The sequence below is a fragment of the Ptychodera flava genome, chromosome 8, assembly GCF_041260155.1.
Source record: "Ptychodera flava strain L36383 chromosome 8, AS_Pfla_20210202, whole genome shotgun sequence".
Lineage (NCBI taxonomy): Eukaryota > Metazoa > Hemichordata > Enteropneusta > Ptychoderidae > Ptychodera > Ptychodera flava.
The window spans coordinates 28,158,950-28,186,298 of record NC_091935.1 but is presented as its reverse complement, the minus strand read 5'-3'; the positions used below and the strand labels follow the sequence as shown (position 1 = coordinate 28,186,298).

The following is a 27,349-nucleotide window of genomic DNA, read 5'->3' as shown; positions in this document are numbered from 1 at the left end:
ATGCAAAATACAGCGCCCTCACTTATCGCCCATAGATAGCCCTGCCTGTAACCATCTGCGTGCCATTTACCATCCCGCGCCAATACACTAGGCAAGCCCAATTACTAAAACCACCCTTAAAGCTCTGTAATTTTCTGTTTTCAAAAAGACATGTGCCTTTTACACATCAAAACTTTACTTGAGTTTTTTCAACAGAACACCTGATGAAGTCCGACTTCTCGGACCAAACGTTTTGCTAAATGAAATAAAACAGCGACAACCAGAATATAGTAGAGTGAATATTCTTCCAACAATATATATATATATATATATATATATATATATATATATATATATATATATATATATATATATATATATATATATTATATATATATATATATATATATATATATATATATATATATATATATATATATATATATATATATATATATATATATATATATATATATAACCTGATACCAGTGGCAGAGATTTTCAAGAATAGATAATAATGCGTGACTTATTGTGGTAAGCTTTGTGTCATAAAGTAAAAAAAAGTCACTTGTCTGCCTACAATACGGTTAATAATTAGATAAGGAAGTGCGACCAATCGAATTCATTTTAATTTTTCTTACTAAATTTAGACACACTTGATGCCTGAGACGAAATTTGTACGAAAGGTTTGTCTTTGCCGATCTGATAACAACCGTAGCTTAGATTGAATGTAATGGCCATAGTTTTCACAAGAACTATTGTCCCTGACATTTAATTTTCGAAAACCATTTTTGAAACTCTCCAAATACATATTTATCTTTGCAAATTTATGATAGAAATTTCGCATCATATGGGGCTTAACATATGGCTGAAAAGCTAGGTACTTCAAGCGTTGAAGGACATCGTCCGAAAACAGAACAATGGCATGCATGAAAATGGAAAAATTATAATAATAATCGGTTCTTTGATAGCGCACATATCCACAAGTACATGTATTATTACCCTGGTCACTGGACCTAATATGATACGACTCAACTCCCTGGGGTGCAAATAACAGCTCGCATGTGCGGCAAATAAGCGCAGCAGAGCTTAATGCACACATTCCAACCCCTCTCCTACCAGGTACCCACCACTCCTGGATGGGGAGAAGCAATGAGGAATAAAGTGCCTTGCTCAAGGACAAAAACCACAGTCATGCCGGGGAGCGAACTCACCATCCTGTGATCGTGCGTCCAATGCTCTAGCCACTTGCCCGTGATGCCTCCATAATTATCAGCATTGGCTACTCGATGCAAGAACATGAGTTGATGATTACAAGTGAAAGTAGCTTACAGTCTATTACAAACAGGCTACACCTCTCAAACTGAAATATTGCCGGGCGTTCTGGGGGAAATGTTCTGTTGAAGAAGGTGGTAGCTCCGGTGTATTTAGCCTAGGGATTTTGACTGTGATGTCTTCATTAGGTGGCTAGTGTCGTTTATGAAACTAACAATGTCACAAAAAACTAGATTTACCCTGCGGCAGGGGTTTCATCCCTTTTGATAAAAAAACCACATAAAATAGCAAAAACTATTATAACGAATGAAACTCTCGGACATCGTGGAGCTTTGAAGGTACAGCCCCTATATCTCAATGGATACATTGACGTAACCCTTGACATTAACGGAAAGAGGAAGTATGCTTTCTTAGTCAATAACAAGTCGACAAAAAGTCACTTAAACAAAAGGCAACAGTACAGACAGCTGTACACTTGCGAGCGCAGTCAACTCAACTGGATTCCCACCTCGAATATTTCTTTAACAGCATTGCACCTTCCACAGACTACAAGGTGTCTTCAGTAGTTCTGTCAACGGAAACTGCGGAAAATATGAAGGAAACATCTGGACGTACTATTCATCTAATTGTGTTCGCTTTCATTGTAAGAGAAACAGGTATGTAACAACCTACTTCAAAATGAACAAGTAATTGTGAACCAAGGCTCATCCCCTTATGATACACTTTATTTGCATTGCTTTGGTTCAGCTAATAACGGACGACGCTATTCTGTGTCCCTGTGGATCTAGGAGGGAGGCAGCTTGTGTCACATCCTTCATAATGTTTTACGCAGAAAGGTAACGAAATTTACGAATTGTCACCTCTCGTGCAGAACTTCTACTCCATGGGGCGTAACTCCAGCTGTCAAAGGGAAAGCGAGTAGATCACTTGATAAAAGGGAGTTACGCTGGTTTACAGCCATTATGCTAGCACTATAGAGGCCTACTCTATAAATAAGGAAGTTGAAACTGACGATTTTCACCGCATTTACTTTCAATAGACTGCTGAAAGCATTAAATTGAAGTATTGTTGGCTCCCGGGGTTTGGAATTGCGTCTTTACATTAACTAGGTGAGCTTACCACTGAGGTATGTATTGAGCCGTATAAAATGACGTGCACAGTCATTGTCCGCAATATCACCCCTAAGCGAGTGAAGCTTGTACACACTCGTTCGCGTTTACCCAACATATGCCTGTATTCAGTAGAAAACCCAAGATCAACATTGGCAATCTAGAGATTATGTGCTTACTCAATTCTTTGATATAGATTACTTTAATTTTAGAAGTAAACATATGTTTTTGGTGACTGGACGCAAGGTTATGTTTTATGGCATAATAAAACGTGTTTACTTCAATGAGGCTTTGAAGTGGACCACAAATCCTGGCAACGACCTATTTGCACTCAGACAATGCGCACTTCCCGTCTATAGCAAATATTGATATTGACTTAATGAACGACATCGTGTTGGCAAGAGACTTTATTCTAGTCGAGAGAATGATTTAAATTAAAGTCACACCAATATGTTGACCCCTGTGCGGACTGCGATTACGCAAAAATCATTTAGTTTGAACGCAATTTCGCCCTCGGTTCAACATTCTTAATTTAGGATATTCTTAAAGTTTATACTCTCAATACTTTAATTAATAACACGATTAGAGCTAATTAGTGAGAATGGGATCCTTTAATTGTTGAAATTAACATAGAGTGCCCGGTATCTAGTATCTACAGCTGAAAGTTGCAATATCACAAGTTAAACATAAAAGCAAGTGAATTGAAAAAAAAAAAAGAAAAAAAAAAAAGTAAAAAAAAAGAAAAAAAAGAGAAGAAAAGTAGATGAGCTTAAGGTAGCTGGATACCTTATAGACACGTTCAGATTTTTTTCCTCAGTTATAGAAGTCCCAAACCAAAATAAAGTATATATTTTCCGAAAGCCCTGATGTTTGGAAATCCGACTGTGCACAGTACACAGTCATTATTTGCATAATAGTAACGTGACAAGCGTTTTACTGAACCTTCTAAAAATCGGTTTTTCGTGCCTCTAGCGAACACGCTGCACGATTTCCGGTCGAAATTTGCGCATTGACAAACCTTGATAATAGTCGCGCCAGCGGCTTACTGACTACGCATGCGCAGATTCATAATATACTATGCGAGTAACCGGACGTGTACCCAACTTTCATGGGCGCCGCCGCCATGTCTTTTTTGAGTACTCGTAAATAAACAAATATGAAACGTGCAAATTATTATTTTATAACATGCCATTTATAAAATATATCTCTTTTATTAGCCAGTAAGTGTTATTATCAACCTTGTCGCTGGTACAAAAGATCGTTAATATCACGCATAAAAAATAGGAAAAGGGAGAAAACTGTCGTGTATATGAACGGGGGGGGGGGGATACGCAAAGAATGTTGGGATTGAATTTTAGAAAAGCGCCGCCTGTGTCAATAACTAGATTCAATAATTGCCAGTATTTAGACGGAACGCAAATGTTTTCAGCTTGCAAGTGGAAGGTGAACAGTGAGGTTACCATTGCAATGATAATGATGGCATGATACGTCCCTTGTTTAACATAATAGGCTGTTATCATGGTAAAAATTGCAAATTTTTGTCCAACATTTTTACACAATATAGAAAATCTATACCTTCACTGCTGCAGGGTTTGACGTCGTGTACGTACGTGAACTGCTTTCATCAGAGGGAAACTGGGCATAGTTGTCATACAAACGTAATAGCAAGTAACAAGTAATTCTATTTTATCATGAATATGAATCAATACAAATAACATTGCCAATGTTAACCCCTGGCGCGACACCAATGTCTGAGCCCTATATAATATTACCCTTCAAATCGATGCCTGGTATTTCCTTTATATGCCTTTGTAATATTGTTATGCACTATTAAAGGTGTCATACTAAGGTGCTTTTCAAGGAATTGTAATTGTCGCGCCATACAATTTCAATGGAGACTCAGAGAAAAAATCGCAGCCATGTATTTGAGGGGTATTGCTAAGGCTTGCCAATGCATGAATTTCCGCTGGAAATAGTGCAGCGTTCGCCAAAGGCACGAAAAACCTATTTTTCGAAGGTTCAGCAAAAAGTTTGTCACGTGACTGCGCACTGTCGGATATCCCAATATCAGGGCTTTCAGAAAATATATACTTTATTGGGTGTTGGGACGTCTATAACTGAGAAAATAAATCTGAAAGTGTCTATCTAGATACCTTAAATTTGCTGATCAAACCAACATCACTGAAATATCCTATTCTCCCAAATTATTTCTAAACGTGTTTAATATGAATAGGGAATGCGTGTTTTTTCCTCAAAAAGGATTACATTTGAAGAAATTTGTGTTTATTTTCTAAACGGTTTAGAAAAACTTTCAAAAATATCCATACGCCATGCAATTCTAAACGGCTTTAATCAACAGCTGCTGGCAGTAGTAGTTTGTGAACTATCAGAGTCGAACTATCAGAGTTTGGAATATCAGAGTCGTGTATGCGATAAATTTTGGTATCAAGGGAACAATTATTTTCAGGAAATTTCTGTAAATGCAAGGATCTGTAGAATTCTAAACATGGATTGTGTAACGTGTGTGAAAGTGATTGTGTTCACTAATAATACTAAATACAACTAGAAAGCATTTGCAAGCAAAAGCGAAGTTCCAGAGACCAGAGCACCGGAATAAAAAAGAATGTGTGACGAAGATTGGTGCAGATGAAAGAGTGCTTTGGATGTTAATATGCAAGCACGTACCTATAATTAGGGCTAATAGCGTTAACAATAGAATACAACTAAAAGCCAGGCAGTCCAGGGAATTACAGTACACAGATTACAAATGCCTACATGTACGGTAAAAACGCAACAGATACATACGGGGGCGACAACGCACGGAAATGTATATCAGACGAGGGGAAGACATCGGACCTAGGCCGTTGAACTTTAAAACCGAGGTCACATAGCTTCCCACTCATCTCCGGACAATCAACAAATATACCGTTACAGTTGGTAAAACTGCTCAGATCAAAGAAACTATTAAAAGATGTAAAACAATGAGACATCGAAGTTCCCGTGACAGCATCGCTAGGAAAATACTACGTTTTTTCAGTACGTTTATCAGGGTTCTCTGACCCTGCTCACCCCTGGTACCAAAATAGAAGTGTCCCACTCTGATGTCATATCCGCCATTGTCATTCACGCACGCAATCTGGGTTTTCATTCTGTTCACATGCATTTTCATTTGATTAAAAGCAATTAACGCTTCATCTGTTAAGAGTTTTTACCACTGACTAAAACAATTTTCATTGCTTTGTCGCTGTTTTCACAAGATACTGACCGTTTGATCTTGGAAAGTTGAGTTGCTTTTACGTGCAGCCAACGCATGCCGGGGCGGTGACAGACAGTTCACTATGCTATGCCATGCCACGCTGTTGATCGGCAGCATACATGATGTCTTCGTTCCAAGTTTACTTTTTATTTCAAGATGTGACTCGAACAGAAATTTCATCAAATTGCCACTTCTGTATCTAGGGATTGTGTAATCAGTTTGATTTGAAAATATATAAGAGCGGAAATCGTCGCTGACTTTTGCTGTCTTTTGGCTATGGTTGTATATCATTTTTTTCTGTCATTTACATACAATCGCCGCCGGTACCATCAAGGGTGGGATGTGTGAAATTGTTCTGTTCTTGACACTATTCATACAAATTGAAAGGAGTAATAACTAGTGACATTGTAAAACAAAGAAGCTACAAATAATCTGTCTCCCTTTCGTGAGATCGTATTGAAGTTGACCAGTCTGTGCCATCGTGAACATTTTGCCGCTGAACCTCATAGCGATAGCGTCGCGGGTAACAATTTGATTAGCGTCGAGTGAGATCGAAAGTGTCACGGGCTTGAACGATAGCGTCGCGGGGCGCGACGCTGTTTTGGGCTGGGGAGAACCCTGTTAAAGCCTCATATATGTATACAAATATCTTAATATCTTAGCAAAACTTATAATAAAGTTATAAAACCCATCTTCAAAATGCGATCGCTCTCCGAAACGTCACAATATCTAAGCTCTTGGACGATGACGCACGGTCGCTATGCTTGAATCATCGCAAAGCAAAAATTCAACATGTCCACCAAGACCAGTCCATATGGAAGGCGTATGACGTAACAGTATAGCGCCACGTACGGCGAGTATTTAGAGAAAAATAAAAATCAAAAATCAACAAAAACAAAGCGAAAGAGAGCTAGAATTATTAATAGTTGAACGCAATATGATATTGGTACAATGCAAAATAAAAAATAAAGAAATAAACAAACAAGAAATGCCCATTAAACCCGTCCGAGCTGAGCGATGACGTCATAAGCGTATCGCAATGCATTCTGGATAATGAAGGTAAAATTTGTGTATAGCATGATCTGTGGTTGTAATACCGGAAATAAAGAAAGAAAGAAAGAAAGAAAGAAAGAAAGAAAGAAGGAAAGTGAGCAAAAACTAACAGTTCCAGAGCTGGTCTCTCGAACTAATTAGTAGTATTTTGTATAGATTTAGATTTTCATACAACACTTAAAGATATTTGTCAATTTTAACAGCTGTCACTCTTTTGCAAATGTCAACCTACATTCGAAACTTCTGAACGTTACCTGTGAAGGATTTTTGCCACGTAGAGGTAAATCTCTTGAAATCGCTATATTGAATTTTCGATTTATCCACAGTTAAATATTTACAAAAGCACAAATCTTTTCCGCCAAGGAAGGGCACTACTCAGTAATAACATGGCTTTTTACGTTCCCTGAAAAATAGTCGGCGACTGGACGAATTGGTACAACCTACACGACGATAAATCTGGCGGAGACGTTGAGAAAATTGAAGATATTCGTGAGTTTTATCCAAATCAGCTGTGCGACAACCCTACAGCTATGGATGCAGTCACAGTAGATGGTGATTCAGTCAGGAGCACAAGAGATGTCTTTCGTCAGTTTAATGCCACAGGTCTTGAATGTGTGGACGAAGACCAAATAAACAGAAAGTGTAATGATTACAAAGTTCGCTTCTGCTGCCCAGGTATGCACACAGTAGCGTTTAAACAGGTGATGTTCAATTAAGCATTATATTACCATGCCCTGACCGTCGCATTTTGATTGGTCGATCTGAACCACGTGACTGACCACAAATACAGAGTAATGGTTTGTTTACATGCCCGTGAATATGAATAATAAGATTAACAACTCAAAGTATCGTAACTTTCCAGCTCAAACGTAAATCATAATCAATCACAAAATAAAATGGAGCACTTGTAGGTCAAGTTGAAATACTTTTTTTCTGAAAACATCTCCGGATTTGCCAATTTTTTACAGCGTGCGTGACAGTGCGTCGCGTATTGCTCAGTTTCTGGGCCCAGTTGTCGTTCGCTCCTGAAATTTTCGGAAATTTTGACGGTTCCCTTGAGTTCGCTGATAATATCATGGCAATAACAGACTCCGCTCTGTCCATTAACGTTTATTAGTGTGCGCGGGCTCGAGGAAAGCCAATTAACGGGCGAGGCTTAATTTTTGGCTTTCCTCTCGCCCTTGCTAACAAATAAACGTTAATGGTCAGCGCGTCGCCCGTTATTTCTATAATAAACTACACCCGGCGACGGTATACCAAGAGATTTTGACCAGTTCAAGACATTGTGCAAGAGGACTAGCGATTGTATAATGGTATGGAGTGTACTGGTCAAAAACATGAAAAAATTGAAATTCTGGTATTGAACGTCAAAAAGGAAATTTGTTTCGCTAGCTGAGAACTCACGCCTGTTCTAAATTGCGAATATATTACAGTTATTTTCACGTCTTGACCACATAGATCGCAGTATTTGCGCCATCAATACACTTGTGTGATATGACTTGCGATATACGGAAGACAGGAAACACATTGTACATGTCTATTTCGTTTTCCATGGTGTTTGTTGAAATATACTAAGACAGATATTTTCCATTTTCACTCCCTCGCAATTGCACAGCCCAGCATGTAACGCAATATGTTCTTGTAGTGCAGGATCTAGGAGAAACAATGAGGCCGAATTGCATTGGACGTGAACTTTTGTGCTTGGCCAGTTGTTACAACTAGTATACGAGTTCTCTTCCTATCAAGCTGTCGTCTCTTTACAAAAACTGATGACATTGCATTTTTCAGGATCACACGGCGCACTGACCTGCAAGAGTGAAGATGTATTGAATCAATATCCTGTCACAGCGATCAGCAGTATTAATATACCAGAGGTAAGACTATGTAAATAGTAAAACCACATATCTCGTGTAATAACATAACCGCAAACTGCTAATTACCGTAACTTCCCTGGACAACAGTCCCTCACACAAGGATTGTGCCTGGCACATAATGAACTTCTTTCGCGAGAATAACGAAGGACTACATTTACAATCTTTCCGCCCTGGTGTGAATCTTACTGTGTTATATATTTGAGTCTGTAAATGTTTATTATGTTTACATATTAGGACACCGGCGTCGGCATCCCGATTTTTAATTTGTCCGAATTTTCTAGCGATGGCTATCTCACGGATTTTTCATCTGCCCAGATAGTTTACGGAAACACGGTAAGAGGGTTTGTTCATACAGATTTAACATAGAGACATCGTCCACAATTCATGAATGGTAAAGACAGGATTATTTCAGGCCGTCAGTCATATGTGTGTATGTATGACGATTGCTTAATGCATGAAACAGCCTATAGAGTGCAAATACAAGTTCATCTCTCTCTCTCTCTCTCTCTCTCTCTCTCTCTCTCTCTCTCTCTCTCTCTCTAATACATACACACATATGACCCGAAATAATCCTGTCTCTACCACACACACACACACACACACACACGAACAATACAGTTGTCCTCGTGGCAAATTACAGTGCGCGATACTAAAAGCAGAGAGGTATAAATAATAACACAAATGACTTTCAGTACAAAGTAATAATATGTGTTACTTATTATGCATCCTGCAATCTTCAGACAGTGAGGCCGAACTTAAGTATCCTTTAAAGAGGAAAGTCCCCTACAAAAGGGGGATTATGGTAAGACTATGCAGATGTGAAAAAGCCACGCTACGGGTAAGACGCACTCGATTTGCTCCGAGATTTCTAGAAATTCGACCGGTGAACGGCGTTAATTTCCGTCCAATCTCATACATGACACCTGTGAATGTATAGCGACTGCCTTTATGTCGAAAAAACGTTGAAAAACACTGTTATTTAATACAGAGAACGCATGTTTCCACAAAGTGTGGGTCCAGAATGTCCATTTGACCTCTGTTCTAAATGTTAATGTATGCTGCCAATCATGATTACTCAAATTCAAATTGCGGCCTAGGCGATCTTGATCCCTGCCGAGCACAACAAACAAAGCGTACTGACTTATCACTAAAATCACCGTTATGTACGTACCTAAACACACGCATACACAACCACATACAACGTAAACGATACGACACATGTAATGAACACGCAAGAAACGGCATTTTCTTTTTGGAGTGATTGGTGGTCTTGAAAAAAACGTTTTGTATGTGTTCCTGTAAAAAGTTATGAACATTGAGAGTCTTCACACGTCGTTTTGAAGGCAATCACAATTTCATTTTTTCCTTCAGGCATCGAAACTGAATCTTTTGACTCACATTTTGAGGAAGTACCTTTAGCATTGTGACAAGTTTGGTCATGTTATATCAGTTGATTCAATTCAGTTGAGCTGAGTGGAATTGAAATTTCAGTGTCGATTACATCGTTGCCACTATTGCGTTGTAGATCGATCATTCATGATCATCCATACTCGAGTACTCATCGACGACGACCACGGCCCTGCACAGCTGTCCTGGGGGACTCATCAGCGTCATTTACTTTCTTTACCAATGTATTTCAAAATATTTGGCTGACCATTGTCACAGATTACTAGTAGTTTCCTTTTGTTGAAGATTCTGGCTTACATATCGGAACAGCAAGCAGCGTATGTATAGTATGCAAATATGCAGGCTCATCTATGGAACTACGGCAACTTTTCCACAACGTCTCAGTCACATGTCATTTGCATATTACGAACGGTCGTCGATGTTTTCCGAGGTTACCTATCCGAGGTAACCGGATATGCAATCTGCGCTCACTATACTTCGGGTCATGCATACCAAACTCTAAACTGGGGGTCGTAACGTTTTAAATCAGTTTTACTCAAAATTTCTTCACCCTTTCCTCTTATTTGTTCGAAATGCCAAAATTACACGGAAAATAAGCTTACGAATGTTGAAGATTTGTTTTTCAAATTCACAAGTTTTTTTTCCCGTTGCAAGCTGCGTGTAACCCGGCCGTGCGAAGTACCAGTGACCGCTATTATCTACATCACTGCCAACCAAAAAGCCATAAAGCTACAAACAGTAGGTTCTAACTTACGATTGCTTACGATCACAATCTACTACCGTCCTTAGAGACTATCATCTATTTGCTAGACTTTCCCCTTATTTTTTATATGTCTAGTTTGCGCGCTTGTACCGAACACGAGATGTTCAGGGCTAGATTTAAACTCAATACAGTGCCCGAGGAAATTCTCTCCTGAACTAAGTCAAGACCTTCGTTTTCTATCTTCCTTCCGAAACTCGTAATACTCTGTCCATTTCAACTACTGGCTTCAATCACAGCGCCTTCACATTCAAATCACCCGCTGCTGTTGTATGAAAGTATCCGTTCCGTGTTGTTGAAAGTCGGGGTTGAAACCAGGGGGTTGAAAACCGGGTCCCATTTGAAATCGCAACGGAATATGCACACATCTACATAGACGCAAAAAGGTTAGCAGAAATTCAGAGATGTATTGAAAGCCATATATCGGTGCTGTTTATTGAGCAAATTGTATGATGGAAATTCGTCTCCGAACACGGCGATACATGAGCGGCCATTCTGTTTCATAACTTTCTATACATGTATTTCTATTGCATACCACAGCGGTCATCGCATCGCTGTCTATCGAACCGCAAAACGACTGTGATTTGAATTCAGTAAATTTTGATTGGATTCGAACTCACAACGTACGGCATACAGTCACCTTAGTAGCGAAGAAATCACAGTCAAGGAAGGTCTCAGGCTGTCGACCAGACCACAGCCCCTCGACCAGTAGGCCTACTCCACCCTAGTTATAATGTAGTCTCGAATTGTGTGAACCCTACACACTTCCGTAATATTCAGGCAGAGGTGATAATCGGTAATTCCTGGTGTAAAAGATAGTTTATGTTTCTCTGATAAGCCAACGACTAAGCAAGTGTTTAACCATCCCGCCCAGTGTTTGCCATCAACCGACGTCACTACGACGTTGCCTATTGTGCGCCCACGGCGCTGGACTTTCCTCTTTAAGCCCCACACCCTCATTTACCAGGTTGGGACGTACCATTCTATTGTGATTTTAGGTGGTGTTGAAATGAGAATATTTGTTTTGATGGTGACATTTTGAAACCAACTCAGAGCGTTGTGTAACAGCATAGATTTGTCAGCACCGGTAATGTGCAGCGTTTCTGATATACAAAGATTTATCGTTCGCTTATGTTAGAGTAACTCGATGGCTTGTTAAGATACCAAATATACTTTGACAATTCCGTACCATTCTCATACTTATTGGTACGGAACGATTGTGTGTAAATTAGCGAAGCGAGTCTTGAAGATCATGTCATCAGTGAGGCCGATGTAAACCTCCTTCTTGACTCCCGTTGATACCTTGGCGTTGTAAACTTCACCTTTGACCTGATGCCCATATCCAGGGATATGGGCATCTTTGATAAATACGAAAGTCACTACAACACAGCGTTAAAGTCAAGTGGTCACATCGACCAAATTCAAAGTATCAAGACCAGCTAATCAACGGGAGAAGCAATGATAAGGAAATGTAATGACTACGTGGTTCAACCCCCTTTCGGTAAAAACGTAGAAACATAAGAAACATGAAAAATTTAGAGAACAGTTTAATACATATTCAGAACGCATGACAAACTGACAAAATTGCATTTTCTCGTGTGTCGTGTGCTTTTCAAAAGGCTTTCGAGTGTCATTCATATTTTCATTTCCGTTCCTTTTATATATAATATATATATATATATATATATATATATATATATATATATATATATATATATATATATATATATATATATATATATATATAAATAAGATTTTATTGTTCTCACTCTAGGCCACCGGCCCTTTGTGTTACAGAAAAACAAATACATAGTATATATTTGGCCTTAGGTACATGTTCACTGATATACAAAGCAAACTGTGTTTATGCAAATCTGACTTCTTCGTTCCTTTTCTTGAAGGCGTAAGATAAAAATTTACAGATATTACGAATGATTTCTACGTTTTCACTTCGTAAAAGACAAACAAATTTCTCAATATTTGGTGTAAGATGGTAATATTCTGGTATATATTTCATTCTTAGATCAGTATAATGTGGACAGACTAGTAGAAAATGAAATTCGTTTTCAATAGAAATGTTGTTGCATGTACAGACTCTTTGGTCTTCATTCACACCGTCATATCTGCCCCTTTCAATATTCAGAGAATGTGAAGAAATACGAAATGAAGTTAGATACATTTTGAAAATAGGTTTCATTACCATAATCAAATATTTTTCAAGACAAAGCGTGCTTTTTAATAGAGAGTAGGTTGATAATCTTTTAAAACTGTGAATCTTGTCATGCCAATTTTGGTTGTCTATGTCTCGACAACGTTGTTTAAATTCTGACAAAAACCTTTCTTCATTTCCAACCCCTTGGTTAAACCAACTTTCTGCGAACCCGTATGCAAACAGAATGCTTTTTAAACTCAAAGCCCAACATTTTTTATCATTTTCTGCCATTTGACATTGCACCTGGTAAGCATGATATACATATCTGTTGTGGTTCGTTTTCAAAATGCGCAACCAGTATTTTACAATTCTAGGCAATCTCACAGTCCTAATCGTAAATCTCCCGAGTTCACCTCTAGCCGCAGCGTCAATAACATGTTTCTTTTGTCTAAGTAATAGTTTGCAAAACTTAACATGTACTTTTTCAATGTTATTTCCTTCAATGGCCCCCTAAATTTCACTGCCATAATTTAAAATGGGCAAAATTTTCGTGTCAAAAATTTTAAAACATATACGTATGGCTTCGTCCCTGAGATAAAGGAATTTTGAGTTCAAAGTAAACAGTGCTTTTGACGCTTGATCAGCTAGAACCTCTTGGGCTTTGCTCCATAAACCACTACAGGAGAAAACAATACCTAAATATTTAAAGTATGAGACAACATCCACTCTCTTCCCTTCATAGAACGTATTTGCGAAGTGGACCACCGTTCCGAAAAACTACAATCTTTGTCTTTTCAAGATTACTTTTGCTTTATATTTTACACAATAAATCTGTAACTGATTGAGAAGCCTCTGTAATTTAATGGCAGTTTCTGCAATAAGTACCAAGTCATCTGCAAATAGTAGATAAAATATACATTTTCCCCCGTAATCTCGCTTTCCCTAATTTGAAAAACATGGCCGTTCTATTTACTCTGTCAAAGGCCTTTTCGAAATCAATAAAGGCGCAATAAAATCTCCCACCTTTAACATTAATGTACTTCTGAATAAACGTGTTTAAAATAAAAATTTTGTCTATTGTACCATAGCCTTTCCTGAAACCAGCTTGTTTCTCCCTTAAAGGGGGAATGTTTTCTCCCCAAAACTGGAGTCGACAATAAAGAATACGTGTATATATTTTGCTGACAATGGGTAGAAGGGTAATTCCTCTGTAATTTTTAGGTTGGGATTTATCTCCCTTCTTAAAAATTGGAAATATTATAGTCTGACACCAAGCATCTGGAAATGAACCGCTATCAAAAATTTTGTTAAAAAGTTTACATAAAAGTGGGGCGAGAATATCAATACATCGTTTGAAAAATTCTCGGGGACTTCTTTTTTTCAGGTGTTTAACACTTTGTCTCACTTCATCCTCAGTAATTGGCTGATCAAGAATATCATCACATATGTTTGTGTTGGCATTTCCAGTGTTATCTAGACCTCCCTCTAAAGTATCTTGCACAAATCTCTCCATTTCAGCCCAAAATTCACTGAAAACACCACATTCATCATCCACATCAGGATTGAAGAGTGAATTAAAGAATTCGAGATTGATCTAGGCGGTGAACTTCGTGAAGATTTGAAAAAAGACCAAAATTTCGAAGAATCCTTTTCAACAAGGAGTCTTTTGATTGTTGCAATTTTTGAAGCCTTGTAACAGTTTTTCTTATCTGAAATCAACTTTCTGTAGTCTTTTTTCAAAACTTTAAACCTTGTTAAATCATGGGGATTACGTGTTGTTCTGTGAACATTTAATAAAGCATAAACCCTTCTCCGTGTTTGTCTACAATCCTCATCAAACCAGCTATTCTCTACAGGACGTGCCGTTTTGGAACGTTTCACTGGCTTAGACACTTTATAAAACAAATCATTAAATTGAACAGATAAACAGCATCGTCAATTTTATCATTACCTGATTCAATCAGCTCTAAAAAATTGTCACAATGGATTGTTTCCTTTGCAAAATTGTCGTCAAATTTCGTAGAATGAAATACATACTTAGTAAATGTTTTACCAGGTAAGGGCAAATTTTGAACACTCAGATCCACTTCTTCGTGACTACTTGAGTCTACTTTAAATCTTACACTTACATATACGTTCCTTATATATATATATATATATATATATATATATATATATATATATATATATATATATATATATATATATATATAAGGAACGGAAATGAAAATATAAATGACACTCGAAAGCCTTTTGAAAAGCACACGACACACGAGAAAATGCAATTTTGTCAATTTGTCATGCGTTCTGAATATGTATTAAACTGTTTTCTAAATTTATCATGTTTTTTATTTGCGACACAGTTCAACCGCTTCAGTGTGTCTGAAGACGATAATCAAATCCTTGTAGCCGCTTTTCTGACGATAAATGTAACATCGTATTTTAATCTCACCATACACATCGAAATGACGGTAAGTTGATCGTGAATTGACCAGTACGCCATATTACTTGATCACTCTAAAACCGATACCCAACGATCGATAGCGAATCACGGGAAGGAAATGTGAACAGTGCATGCAAAACGAAACGTTTTGGTTAATTTTACCTGGTATGAATAAATGTTCAGAATAAAGTTCTTGACACGATCCAATTCGAGATAGTAAGTTTTCGGCTAAGAGAACATGACAAACACAGCAAAGTAACAACGAAAAGGGAAGACACAAAGCACACTGTAATATGTTGCATCTTTGAATCCACTTCATGTTCCATTGACACATATCCATAAGAGTAAGTTATTGATCAAAGTTCACATTTTACCTCGTATGTCAAAGGATGGTTATGTAAAAGCATTTGGATTGGCGATCCGTGTGGATGATGTCATTAGTTGGCCTCCGTACTACAACACTACATGTGAGACAAAGCCTTCTGTAAGTGGGTTGTCTTCTATTCTTTGGAGAATAAATACACTCGTGGCCTCCTTTATCGACTACTATGTGCCATGTACAAGTTTCCGTATAGAATTGCTCTACAAACATCTTTAGCAAGTATATTTTAATCAATGCTCCTAGCATGTTTTAAAGTTGCCTTGAATGTATTCGATCTCTGAATCCATACGATTTTCACAGAGGTTCTCATCTTAAAGATTGTTACCTTTAATCTAGTCTCTATCATATATTTATGATAAAAATGTAATCCATGACAGGTAGTCATTTAATTCTCTTCCTTTTTCCTTGCACAAAGACGAAAAGCTGGCCGTTTGCTCTTGACCTTAACCTTCGCGGTGGTTGGCTGTCCGATCTTCATTTACATAAACCAAAGCACAATTTTACTTATGTCGATATGACCAACTGCAAATGTAAGTGGAAATTGTAAATTCACATTGTAAATATTTCACATTCGTTTTTATTTTTACATTTACAAGTGCACAAATATATGTTGACAGTTCGATGATAGTTGAGATATAACATTTACGCCGCAACTGCATAAGGGAACATATTTCGGACTCTAGATATCCCACAAGTCCCTCGCCTGCTTTATAGAGTTTTTGAAGATTCACGTAGGCGATAACTTAGTAAATCAATATTGTACATCTTGCTTACCTTGCAAATGAGAACTAAGGAGACGGTAGCTATAATTTTCGCTTATATATTCAACTTTTGTTGTTGTTTTAGAAGTGCAGAACAATATCAATGAAATTTTTGACAAACAAATTTTAGCCCGGACCAGAACTCAAATGAGAAAATCGGACATGATTCTTGTCCAGACCAGAACTCAAATGAAAAAAAAATTCGGACATTCAATACCTGCAGGCGTTACTGAAAAGGTGAACTCTAGCTATTTCAACATGTTTATAGAGTAGAATACAAAACTATTATACGAGTTCAGCAACAGTGCCGAAAAATTCCTAAAAATGTATAGCTAATCGATCTCGTACCTTGAAGCCCCAAAGTGTTGACAACGAACCTGGTTATATCTCACTGACACTTAATTATCATTTTCACAGGTTCTATAGACGGGTATATATTGACAGTCACTGAAAAGTATGGCTACATGCTGAAAGATCTAGTCATCAAAGCCACAGACAGAGTCAGTGGTCACGTGGAAAAGATATCCATAGGAAGTGTGTCTGAACGTTTTCAAGTGATGTTACATGGGCTGGAGGTGGGTTACTTTGGGGTTTCAAAATGAAAAAATAATGACATAACTGACTGCTTAGCGCATCCTTTTCTATTAGCGAAACCTAATTGAAGTGCAAACTTGCAAATGGACGTGATAAACTGGGCGTTGTAACAAGTTTTCATCTTAAACGTGCACATAGGAAGGATCCTAGTCTGTGAATTGTCTCACTTTCTAATGCACACACTTCGTAGCACATGTTATTCAAAATTACGCCGCAAGAAACATATAAAGGAGGATCGCGAACATAGTATAATTACTGTAGAAAATGATAATCCATCATCCCTTTGTGTTCCAACTTTCCTAATTTTTTTCAGTGGAATCATCCAATTGTAAGGCGATGGATAAGAGCCTTATCACACATGAAGAATGAACAAGATTATGAGGACTTTGTCTCGAACCATGTGATCGTGCAAGTAGAACTCAGAGGGATTGATCCGAACAAAGACTGGAATTATGAATTTTCAATTGTAGAACCGGTTGAAAATCCTCCGATTGCGTATAATTCTCTGGAACTAGCCGTAGTCGGTATGTACCTTTTGATTTATGCATCAAAATAGTATCAGAAAAGTGACAAATTTTAGTATGTGAGTATTGTGACGATATTGCTTTACGCTTATGTCACTGACAGTGCACATTAATGCGTCGGTGGTTTTTGCAATTCATTTTTACTTTATTGTGAGCGACATAATTTTTATTGCTCTAGGTTGTCCAAGTGGGAAGTACGGAATTTCGTGCGATATGAAATGCATATGCAAAAATGGTGCAACTTGTCACGTGTGGAATGGTGCTTGTAAATGTGCTGTAGGATGGCAGGGACCAGCATGTGATATACGTAAGTTTCACAGATTTGAATTCCAGGGTTGATCTTAACAGTGTTTGGTCAGATGTTTTTAAATTATGAATGACATCAATATTTGTAAAGAGTGTATATTTTCATCCATTAGCTGCGTATAAGTTTTTAAAGGTATGAGTACGTATTGTACATGTTTTATAGCATTTTTGCCTACTCTGTTTTAAAATCTTACAGTCACTCGAAAACTTGTAGGTCACCTTTGTCAATTATACTGTACCAATCTTGGTTTACTGGTCAAGTCATTTTTTGATATATATATATATATATATATATATATATATATATATATATATATATATATATATATATATATATATATATATATATATATATATATATATATATATATATATATATATATATATCAGCAAAGTCATGCAAGGGTACGGCCCCATTTGGAAACTTTCATCACTTAATTGGTATCTGTAATGGGTTATCCTTCAATGTCAATACATTAATAAATAAATAAATAAAACAATTATTGCGCATTAGATTGTTCTGCTTTGCTTAATTCACAGCTGTTCCCCCACACGTCACCTTATCCGTTGAAAAGGACATAGTTCCAGTACGTGGTACCATCCGCTTTGTATGCAGATTTATCAACATACGCCGGGAAGATTTGAAAATTGAATTTAATGGCATCTTACTGTACAACGACTTTGATAACGGACCTAGAGAACGAGTAAATCTATTTTATGTTGTTCAAAGGTACACTGTATTTTTAATTTTGTTTGCATGGACCTATGTGGGTAGAGATTTTTGTAACTGCTACTGTATGCGTTGAATTTCCATGTATATGTACTTTGCAATCACACTACAAATACAGTTTTAACACATGTGTTTACCTGACATGCTGCAGTACATAGAACGTGACGCATCATGATAAGCATGACACGTAACTCGCAAGAAATAAAACGATGTGGCATGTACAATTTAGAAAGTTTCTGAAGTTTGAAACTACATCATGCTCACTTTCACATCATTTTACTCATTCGATTTATCATACGCAAGTTGACACTTGTCAGTCGAAGGATGAAATTAACTGGATGGGTGTTATAGCGAGATCAGTTTTTGAAAATTTACTTTTTTTGAGTTAAAAGGCAACTTATTTTGAAGAGCACCTTTTGCGCTTTACAGTTGTGACGATTGCCTTTGAATTCACACAAACGATTATGAATCTAAGCAAACGTACACGGTAGTGTCCTTGGAGTCAAAGTCTTGTGTTTACTTAAACTAAGTAGATGCTCGTGAACACTCCAGTCCGTGTCAATTATATACCTTACTTCTAAATTGCGAAGCCTAAAAATGCTACACTAAAGTTCAAACTCCTGGGCTTCTTTTCTGTGTCCAGCTCTCCCCCGATTAAAAGTAGATGTGCACATAATTATCACATGTAAATAACGTGTGTATTAATAAAATCAAATCTTAAGTCAAGCTCATAAATTCACTTTTCAACACAACTTGTCATAGAACGCACTACGATCGTCATTGTTCTTAATTGTCTCGAACATCCATTGTTGTCGATATAAATGGTCAAATAATCATCTATTGTTGTCGATATAATTTGTCATACGTTATATATTATAAGTATTTTTGGTACTTTAAGTTAGCGATGTCGTGGTTGTTTTTAATCTTCAATACAATGAAGTCCAAGGGACAGATTAAGCCCAGTAATAATGTTTTCGCTTGCCTTCACTATTTGCCAGGTGTCAAAATACGCTGTTGTTGTTAGGCTTGTAAACATTGCAAAATATCTAAGTATATGATACTGATGTCAAACTTACATTGTTTCGTATTTTTGTGACATTTAGAATGGCCTTGGTTTCCATTTCAAATGCAACAAAAGGGGATGCTGGTACATATAGGTGCGCTGGTAATGGGCATGACGACAAGAAGTTATATTTTTCCAATACAGTGATTGTTGACGTCAAAGGTTAGTAAGTAACGTATCGTACTACTCTGTTTTAGACGTGATACAAGGGTTGCATTTTCTGTGATAGCTAGTTAAGTAGTGATCGGACACGTCATGCAAAGTTTGGAACAGCTAGCATGAGACCTTAACGGCTCACCTATGCATGCGACTGACCGCAGTGTTTGACGTTTTTTATAATAGTTTGTGTGGTTCTAATGTTTTTTATTGATTTGTACGTTTGACATATCTACAAAAAAACATTACTGCTAGGTCTTGGGCGCATTGAAACATTGCTCTACATGAAGTTTACTTAGTCTCTATACATTATAGCAATCGTTTGTAGTACTGCATTCATTTATAGTGAACTTTTTTAACTTACGTAAGCGCATTTGATACTGGTTCGATGGAGGAGGGACTAACGTTTGAAACTAGATCTTGGGAGCCTTCGTGAACAAAGCCTTTAATTTATTTCGGACAATACCTGTATAAATAAATTGTAAAATTATGCCTACTGGTTGGTGATAATAGGTTTCAAACTTTGTAAAATAAAACGCACATTCCATTGTTTTTTCTGCCTCGCAGGTTGCAAGGACAATGTCTGGGGAAAGAACTGCACGAAGATTTGCGATTGTATCCATGCCCATAATTGCATACAGTTTGAAGGTTGCCAGTGTGTTGGAGGTTGGGCAGGAGACAAATGTGATAGAGGTAGATATCAAATACTTTCAACAAAAGCTTAAGCATTACTCGTCAGAATAATTGCCCTATCAACACTATTTTGAGTAAGGTTATTCTATACTGTTGAGACTTTGTTTACTACTTTGAATGATTTTCGAACATTTGAAAGTTAGCGTAGTTAATCATGTATGTTCAGAATAACGACAGGGAGAGATGCAAATGCCTTTCTTTGTGTTTTAGAGGACTTCCTTTGGTTGCAAATGTTTGATGGAGCATGTGAGAAATGCATGTGCGATTGATATGGTAGGTCTATAATTCAACAATCAGTGTTGTCTCTGAAAGTAATTTTTTCTGGTAGACGTGCAGAAACCTATTATCCACGACTGTCCGTCTAACATCACAATAATGGCGCGGCACTCTGCAGACGAGGCAAATGTGACCTGGCAATCAATAAAAGCAACCGACAACGAAGGCATCTCTGAGATGATATCCACGCATGAATCTGGCCAAGTCTTTCCTGTGGGGAATTCCAAAGTCGTCATATCTGTATTTGACCATCAGAACAACTCAGCGATCTGCTCCTTTACGGTGACGGTAAATTGTAAGCACGTTTTGTTATTTGTAAAGTAGCTTTTTCATTTCCAGTTAATCTTTCACTTTTAATCGCAACCCTGCAAAAAGTTTAGCTGCATATCATTAAATCGTTGCATGTGGTTGATTTTACAGCTTATATCAAGTCAGGACAATTATTTAGTTCCTGTTGTCACCGTCTGTGGTTGTATTTTTCTGCTGGCTACAATTCTTGCTGTGATAAGAGCCAAAACATTGCGTCCCATGCACCGATATTCTCGCCTGGAACTAAGGGAAAATGAATGGAAAATGAAAATACCGGTACGGATCGACCGCTGATGTTTTGTACACCTTCTGCATTGCAATGTAATTAATTGCAAGTGTATGTAATTAAAACTCTTGATATCGACAAATCGAATGTCATTTCATCTGAACATCCTGGCATAGATTGCTGTTTTCCTTTATTGATCTTCATAACATTCATTTAAAAATGCCCCTCTGTGATAGATATTCTGATAATTAGATTTTGACAGTACATTCATATGGACTACAGCTTTCTGGGGCTCATTTTGAAGCTCATGAAATAAAAAAAGGCTTTCAAGTGTAATTTTTTTGAAAATCGAAAATCCTACCCATAGAATTAAAATAAGAAAAGCGGCTAGTAGATTTCAACTATCCGTAAATTTGAAGTAATTTATTCCTTTAGTAACACAATGTGTATGGTGACCCAAATTTATATTCTTATTCTGAAAAAAAAATGGTTGAGTAAAGTTTAAATCTTTCAGTTTCAAGGCACATAATACCTTCATGATTTTCTTTTACAGGTTGATGCTGAGACCTTCAAATCAAGTCAATTGAAAATTTTGAATTTACTTGGCGAAGGAATGTTTTCGAAAGTACACAACGCGAAGTTAACTCTGACTCCAGAATTTGTCAGAATGGTAGCCGTAAAAATTCTCAAAGGTCTGATTACCCAGTTTGCAACTCAAATTGTTTGCAATTCAAAAATTGATTTAGGCGAACGAACAGGTTAAACACTAAATTGAGATAATAGCAAGCGTTGACTTCTTAAAACATATGGGCAATTTGTGAGAATCAGTTACTTCTGGCAAATTCCGTTTTGACATCAAAGTAACATTTAGTAACTTCAAAGTTGCACGTAGTATTAGTTGCATGATCATGTCGGAAGGCTCAATGTCCTATACTGTTATTGTAAATTATAGAACAATTCAATAGACATAATTGATTGTATTTTCTTAATATTTGTCCGTAGACGATGCTGAGTATTCGCACACATTTGTTCAAGAGTTGCAGCTCCTCGACAAACTCAAGGGTCATCCAAATGTAATCGAACTTACAGGTGTAGTAGTTGAACGAGGTATGCGTAAGCATGATATTATTTGGCAGTCGTTTTTTTCGTTTCTTCTGTTTCTTCTAGTTGTTTTTCTGCCGTTGGTGACTGCCTACCTCAAATAAATATCAAAGCTTTGCTGCCTCTTGTGAGGATAGAGCAACAAACACACAAGCACGCAAGAAAGCCCATTGACACAAAATAGTATACTTTTATACGTGTACAGGCAAACTGCAGATTTAATTTCACAAAACTTTGCGTGCTCTCTCTGCAGTGATTACATATACTTGTCGTGCATCTTACTATCTGTGAAGTTATAGAATTTATAAGTTAACACATAGTCAGACAAAAGATCTAACAGTTTTCCTGTCATTATCACAGGTCAGTGTTGCATCGTAACCGAGCTGATGAGAAAGGATTTACTTGATTTTCTGAAGGAATGGAAAGACACGACGAAAGTTACCATCACACTTGATAAACTTCTTTTAGAATTTGCATTACACATCACAAGAGCGCTGGAACATCTTGAAAATCAGCAGGTTAGTTTTCATTCTCGCAAAACCCTACCAACATACTTTTACTTTTCAAAATGGCTCTTTAGACTCTTATCTGTTAAATTACGTATTTACGGTTCATGGTTACACAAGATTAGTTTCTATGCTCGTAAAACAAACTATACAAAGTCTTTGTATCATCATGTTTTTGGCTGGCTCTGACTTTATGTTGCATATGAAGAGGTATTTACCAAATATCGCCTGTTCGTTCGAGTGTCATTTGCACTGCGTGAGACACAAGAATGAGTATAGTGCCTGGCGCTCGTATAATAAATAAGAATGACTTCAGTGGAATAGCAGTAACATTTAAATATTTGCGTTCCTTTAAATTTGACACTGTCATCATCTTATTGTAGGACGATACAGCGGTGGCCATCTTATTCGCTTTCTTTTTTGACTTGCAAGTTGCAAGACTTGTGTAGTTCGGTAGTTCCGTTTTCTTAATAATGTAAAATACCGCTGTTGATTTTTTACAGAAAAAACGTCGACAGCATAGAGCAATATGGGTATTATTATATGTAATACACCATTTCATACCTATTTTGTCTGCAGCTGAATCCCTACTAAATGCATAATACCATGCGTAGGGCTGCACATCTGTCTACTTGCCCAGCTGTGGGTCTGTGCCATTCCATTCTAACGTTGAACTACTCGAGCAAAATCGAACCTTACACGTATGCTCAATGAATAATTCTACAATTTTGATACTATAGTTTATCATGTGATCTAATCACCAGGATTTCAAAATCATATTACTGTTATTCAGGTTGTTCACCGAGATATTGCAGCCCGGAATATTTTGATATCTTTCAATGACATCGCAAAGATTGCTGATTTTGGTCTCTCGAGGGACGTTTATCAGAAAGGACAGTATCAAAGACATGCCAAGGTATCAGTATCGAAACTTTTCTCATTATCTGCCAAACTACAGTGGCAATTTTGAAAACCATTGAAAGTTTTTTATGAAAATAACAAACATCGTACTAGTTGGTTTTATTGCTTTTGCATAACTAGGAAGTACCTTTTCCCGTCAGATGTACGTGACCATTGAAATATCTTTTCCTCTTTTCTATTTCTTATTGTCTGCCACCTAGCAAGGAACATTAGTACCTGTTCGTTGGATTAACTGGCCTGTACACCAATAAAACTGACATGTAGGTGTGAGCATGCTTAATGTTTGTAGAGTGTCTGATATCATATTTGTTTATTATTCAATACTTCCTTAGCCGTGGCCATTGACGGAAACAATTGGGAAAGTATAGATACAAAGACAAAACACACAGACAAAAAAACTTGAGCAATATGCATTTACTCTTCAGAAAAGAACATACCTTATGCTTTCTTAACTTTAATACACAAATTCACGTCAATATGATGACAAGGAATATCATTGAAGTATACATGTAAATGAACTGCCTGCGCACAACTTTAGTCCTTGATGAGTTATTTAACAAAGCTTGTGTATTGTTGATATGGAAAAGATCCCTATATACCTTTATTTTTCTAAAACTAGTACAATCTATCCTACATTTTGTGTAATGTTCTTTCAACAGATGGTCCTTCGGTGTGTTGTTATGGGAAATGGTCACTCTTGGTAGGTTAAAACGCATGTCACGTGTCATGCTCATACACTAATGAATATTAATGAATATAAATTCGGCAATGACAAATATTCTGGAAATTCCTTTACAAATTCTTCTTTCTAGCGAAAAACAGTAATCGGTTGTAAATATAACGTTTCATTCATAGGTTAGCAAAAGAAACTGTCTTTCAACCGTGACTTTTTGTTTTGAGTGACCTGCAGAAGCTATGCTTCTATGCACAGTTTCAAAACAATTAGCTTTGAAATCAAAGTGCTTTTTCCATCTTTACTTTAAGGAAGGCATTATCACACCTATAGTGGGAAGTTATGTGCATAATTCCCTTTACACAAAGAGCACAAACCGTTTCAATAGAGGGAACATTGGGTCCGCAAAACTACGTTTATTCGATGATATTTGTCTAATAAAAACACTCTCCATTTACCCTGTAAAATTATCTGAACTGCCAGTTTAGATGAAGGACATTGGCGTGCCTACGGTTTTGAAGCTCGTATTCACCGTATTTGCAGATACATCGTTATTTTTTCTTAAGCAGGGTCTCGTTCTGCTCCATTAACTTTGTGCAATGTTGATTTGTATGTATCTGCATTAAGGTGATACACCATATTCCGAGTTTCAGCCGCTGGATTGTGGCTTCTTAACTAGACAACTATGCACAGGGTATCGAATGCCCAAGCCTTGTCATTGCACCGATGACATCTATGGTATGATGAGGCATTGCTGGAGAAACGACCCGGAGGAAAGACCAACCGCTGCTGGTCTTTTCAACAACATATCAAGACTAAAAAGGTGTAATAAGGTGTGTGTGTGTTTGTGATAATAATACCCTCGACAAAATGTGCCACGGCCTGGTACAATACGACGTGGTACGAAACGTTATACCACAGGTGTGCCGCATGATATTACAACGTGACAATGTGCCCAGGTAGCAATAAAATTACCGATTCACAAACCTGAGTCATTCTTCCTTCAATTGAGATAAAAAGCGTTTATATTGTTTGTATTTTGCATCCAATGATTCAAGAAACGTTTCTTATACAGTGAGATTGGTGAATTTTATAATAAATTACATGTGTGGGTAACCGTGAATTGTGGATTTTTATATGAATATTGAATATATGCTTTCTCTTTTATTCTTTCAAGGGACTCTTCCTATTTGAATGAAGGATGTCTGTACAAGGTAATGTTACAAAACAAGGTATGGTCACATGAAGCGTTCCACTCTCAACTCGTATTCTTCACATGTATAAACGAGTGTAAGTTGTTTCTGCCGCTGAATCAAACGAACTGATGCTGATCCTATATGTAACCAGTGATTTAGCGAAGTGTCGGTGACAAAACGGATGACGAATTCGAAAGAATCATATCAAGTACAGTTGCTTTTTATAGTTCATACCACATCAACGTCGTGCATGGCGCATAGAAGTTATCTGAGATGTATTCTGGGACACAAGTTTGATCATTCCCCACTTTTTTCTCAATTTATATTGTTTTACGACATTTGTACAGAAGAGCTGTTTCGAGGCAAAACGTCAGTCATTTAAATGCAAAGAACCATGGGAATAGCTAGAAGATTTCAATCGTGGCATTGCATGAACACGCATTAAGTTCAAAATATAACAAATAATGTGTAGTTGAAGTGCATTTATCTCATAATTGGATACTGACACAGTTTTGTCTCAAATGTTTTCAAGATATGCTTGTAAACATGTCACTGGATTTAAGTTTGTAAATCGTGTATTTTTGTGACCCAGCATGACAAAATGCAACATTTAGCGTTGCTAACTCACCCATTCATTTATGGAAGCAAATCCTTCTTAGTAATAAACTAAATATTTAAGTGAGTAGCTCATATTTTAAAATTGGCCGAACGTCTTCATGCTGTGAAGGAAAAAACGCAGATCATAATTTGAAAAATTGATGGACAGTTTACACCAAAGGAATCACTTTTGAGAAGAGAAGTCCCGAAATTCTCGAAATTCAAATGTTTCAGTAAACATTCATGCGAAACAGTATGGCAAGCAGTTAAAAGTAAGCTGGTAAAACTTAAATTGCGATATTCGGGCATGATTTGACGTTATACAGTTAAAAATGCCGTAGCTCATACTTTTGAAATATTTTCTGTTATTTTATTTGTTTTTGTAACATAAATTTTGTTCTAATTAGCAAATCATGTCAATATATCAATTTGTCATCATTATAATAGATTGTACGATGCGGCCTGTACCTGAACCATATATGATTTGCACTGTGTTTACTGAGGTGAATAGACAATCCGTTAAGTGGGTAACAGTGAATTGTGAATTTCCAATATCGTGCAAAGTTTTTTCATGGAATGGTGAGTAAACCAGGTTTCGCGTTGGCCGCCATCTGCTATCCGGAGGTACCATTATGCTTATTTCGAAATCATACGCTTATATCAGAAATAGGAAATAGAAATATGAGTATATTTCAATATTCAATAGATTTTAGCCTACAAGAAAAATCAACAAAAGATCTATTTTCAAATTTCTTTATTAAAATTTCGTTACGGTAAACAGATTGGCCGCGATTTGTCACGGATTGTATAGGTCTGTAACTCACCTCTTGGTGAAAATAAGTCGGGATCGATGATGAAAGACATCTCTAAACAGCATATTCGAGGTGTGATGCACACAACTGATAGGGCGACAGCGCACCGTGCACTTTGCTTAATATTGCGGGAGTCGAGAAACTTGTATTCGTTCATACACTAATAAATTGACACTTCCTCATTGTACCGGTATGTCAAATAAATACCTTGCATT

The 27,349-nt window shown here is 37.1% G+C and overlaps 1 protein-coding gene across 1 annotated transcript; it reads left to right on the top strand.

Annotated features, from left to right (window-relative positions):
• Positions 1-1,698: 1,698 nt before the first annotated feature.
• On the top strand, positions 1,699-27,349 carry LOC139138943 (uncharacterized). Its single transcript, XM_070707568.1, has 23 exons — positions 1,699-1,910; positions 7,087-7,347; positions 8,461-8,546; positions 8,781-8,879; positions 15,229-15,336; positions 15,697-15,792; positions 16,106-16,220; positions 16,869-17,026; positions 17,359-17,569; positions 17,748-17,876; positions 18,416-18,605; positions 19,709-19,830; positions 20,392-20,517; positions 20,846-21,088; positions 21,214-21,378; positions 21,882-22,020; positions 22,331-22,435; positions 22,790-22,947; positions 23,729-23,851; positions 24,057-24,116; positions 24,516-24,556; positions 25,157-25,362; positions 25,707-27,349. Exons 1-15 carry the CDS (start codon positions 1,847-1,849, stop codon positions 21,357-21,359), a joined length of 2,154 nt encoding a protein of 717 aa, XP_070563669.1. The 5' UTR covers positions 1,699-1,846; the 3' UTR covers positions 21,360-21,378; positions 21,882-22,020; positions 22,331-22,435; positions 22,790-22,947; positions 23,729-23,851; positions 24,057-24,116; positions 24,516-24,556; positions 25,157-25,362; positions 25,707-27,349.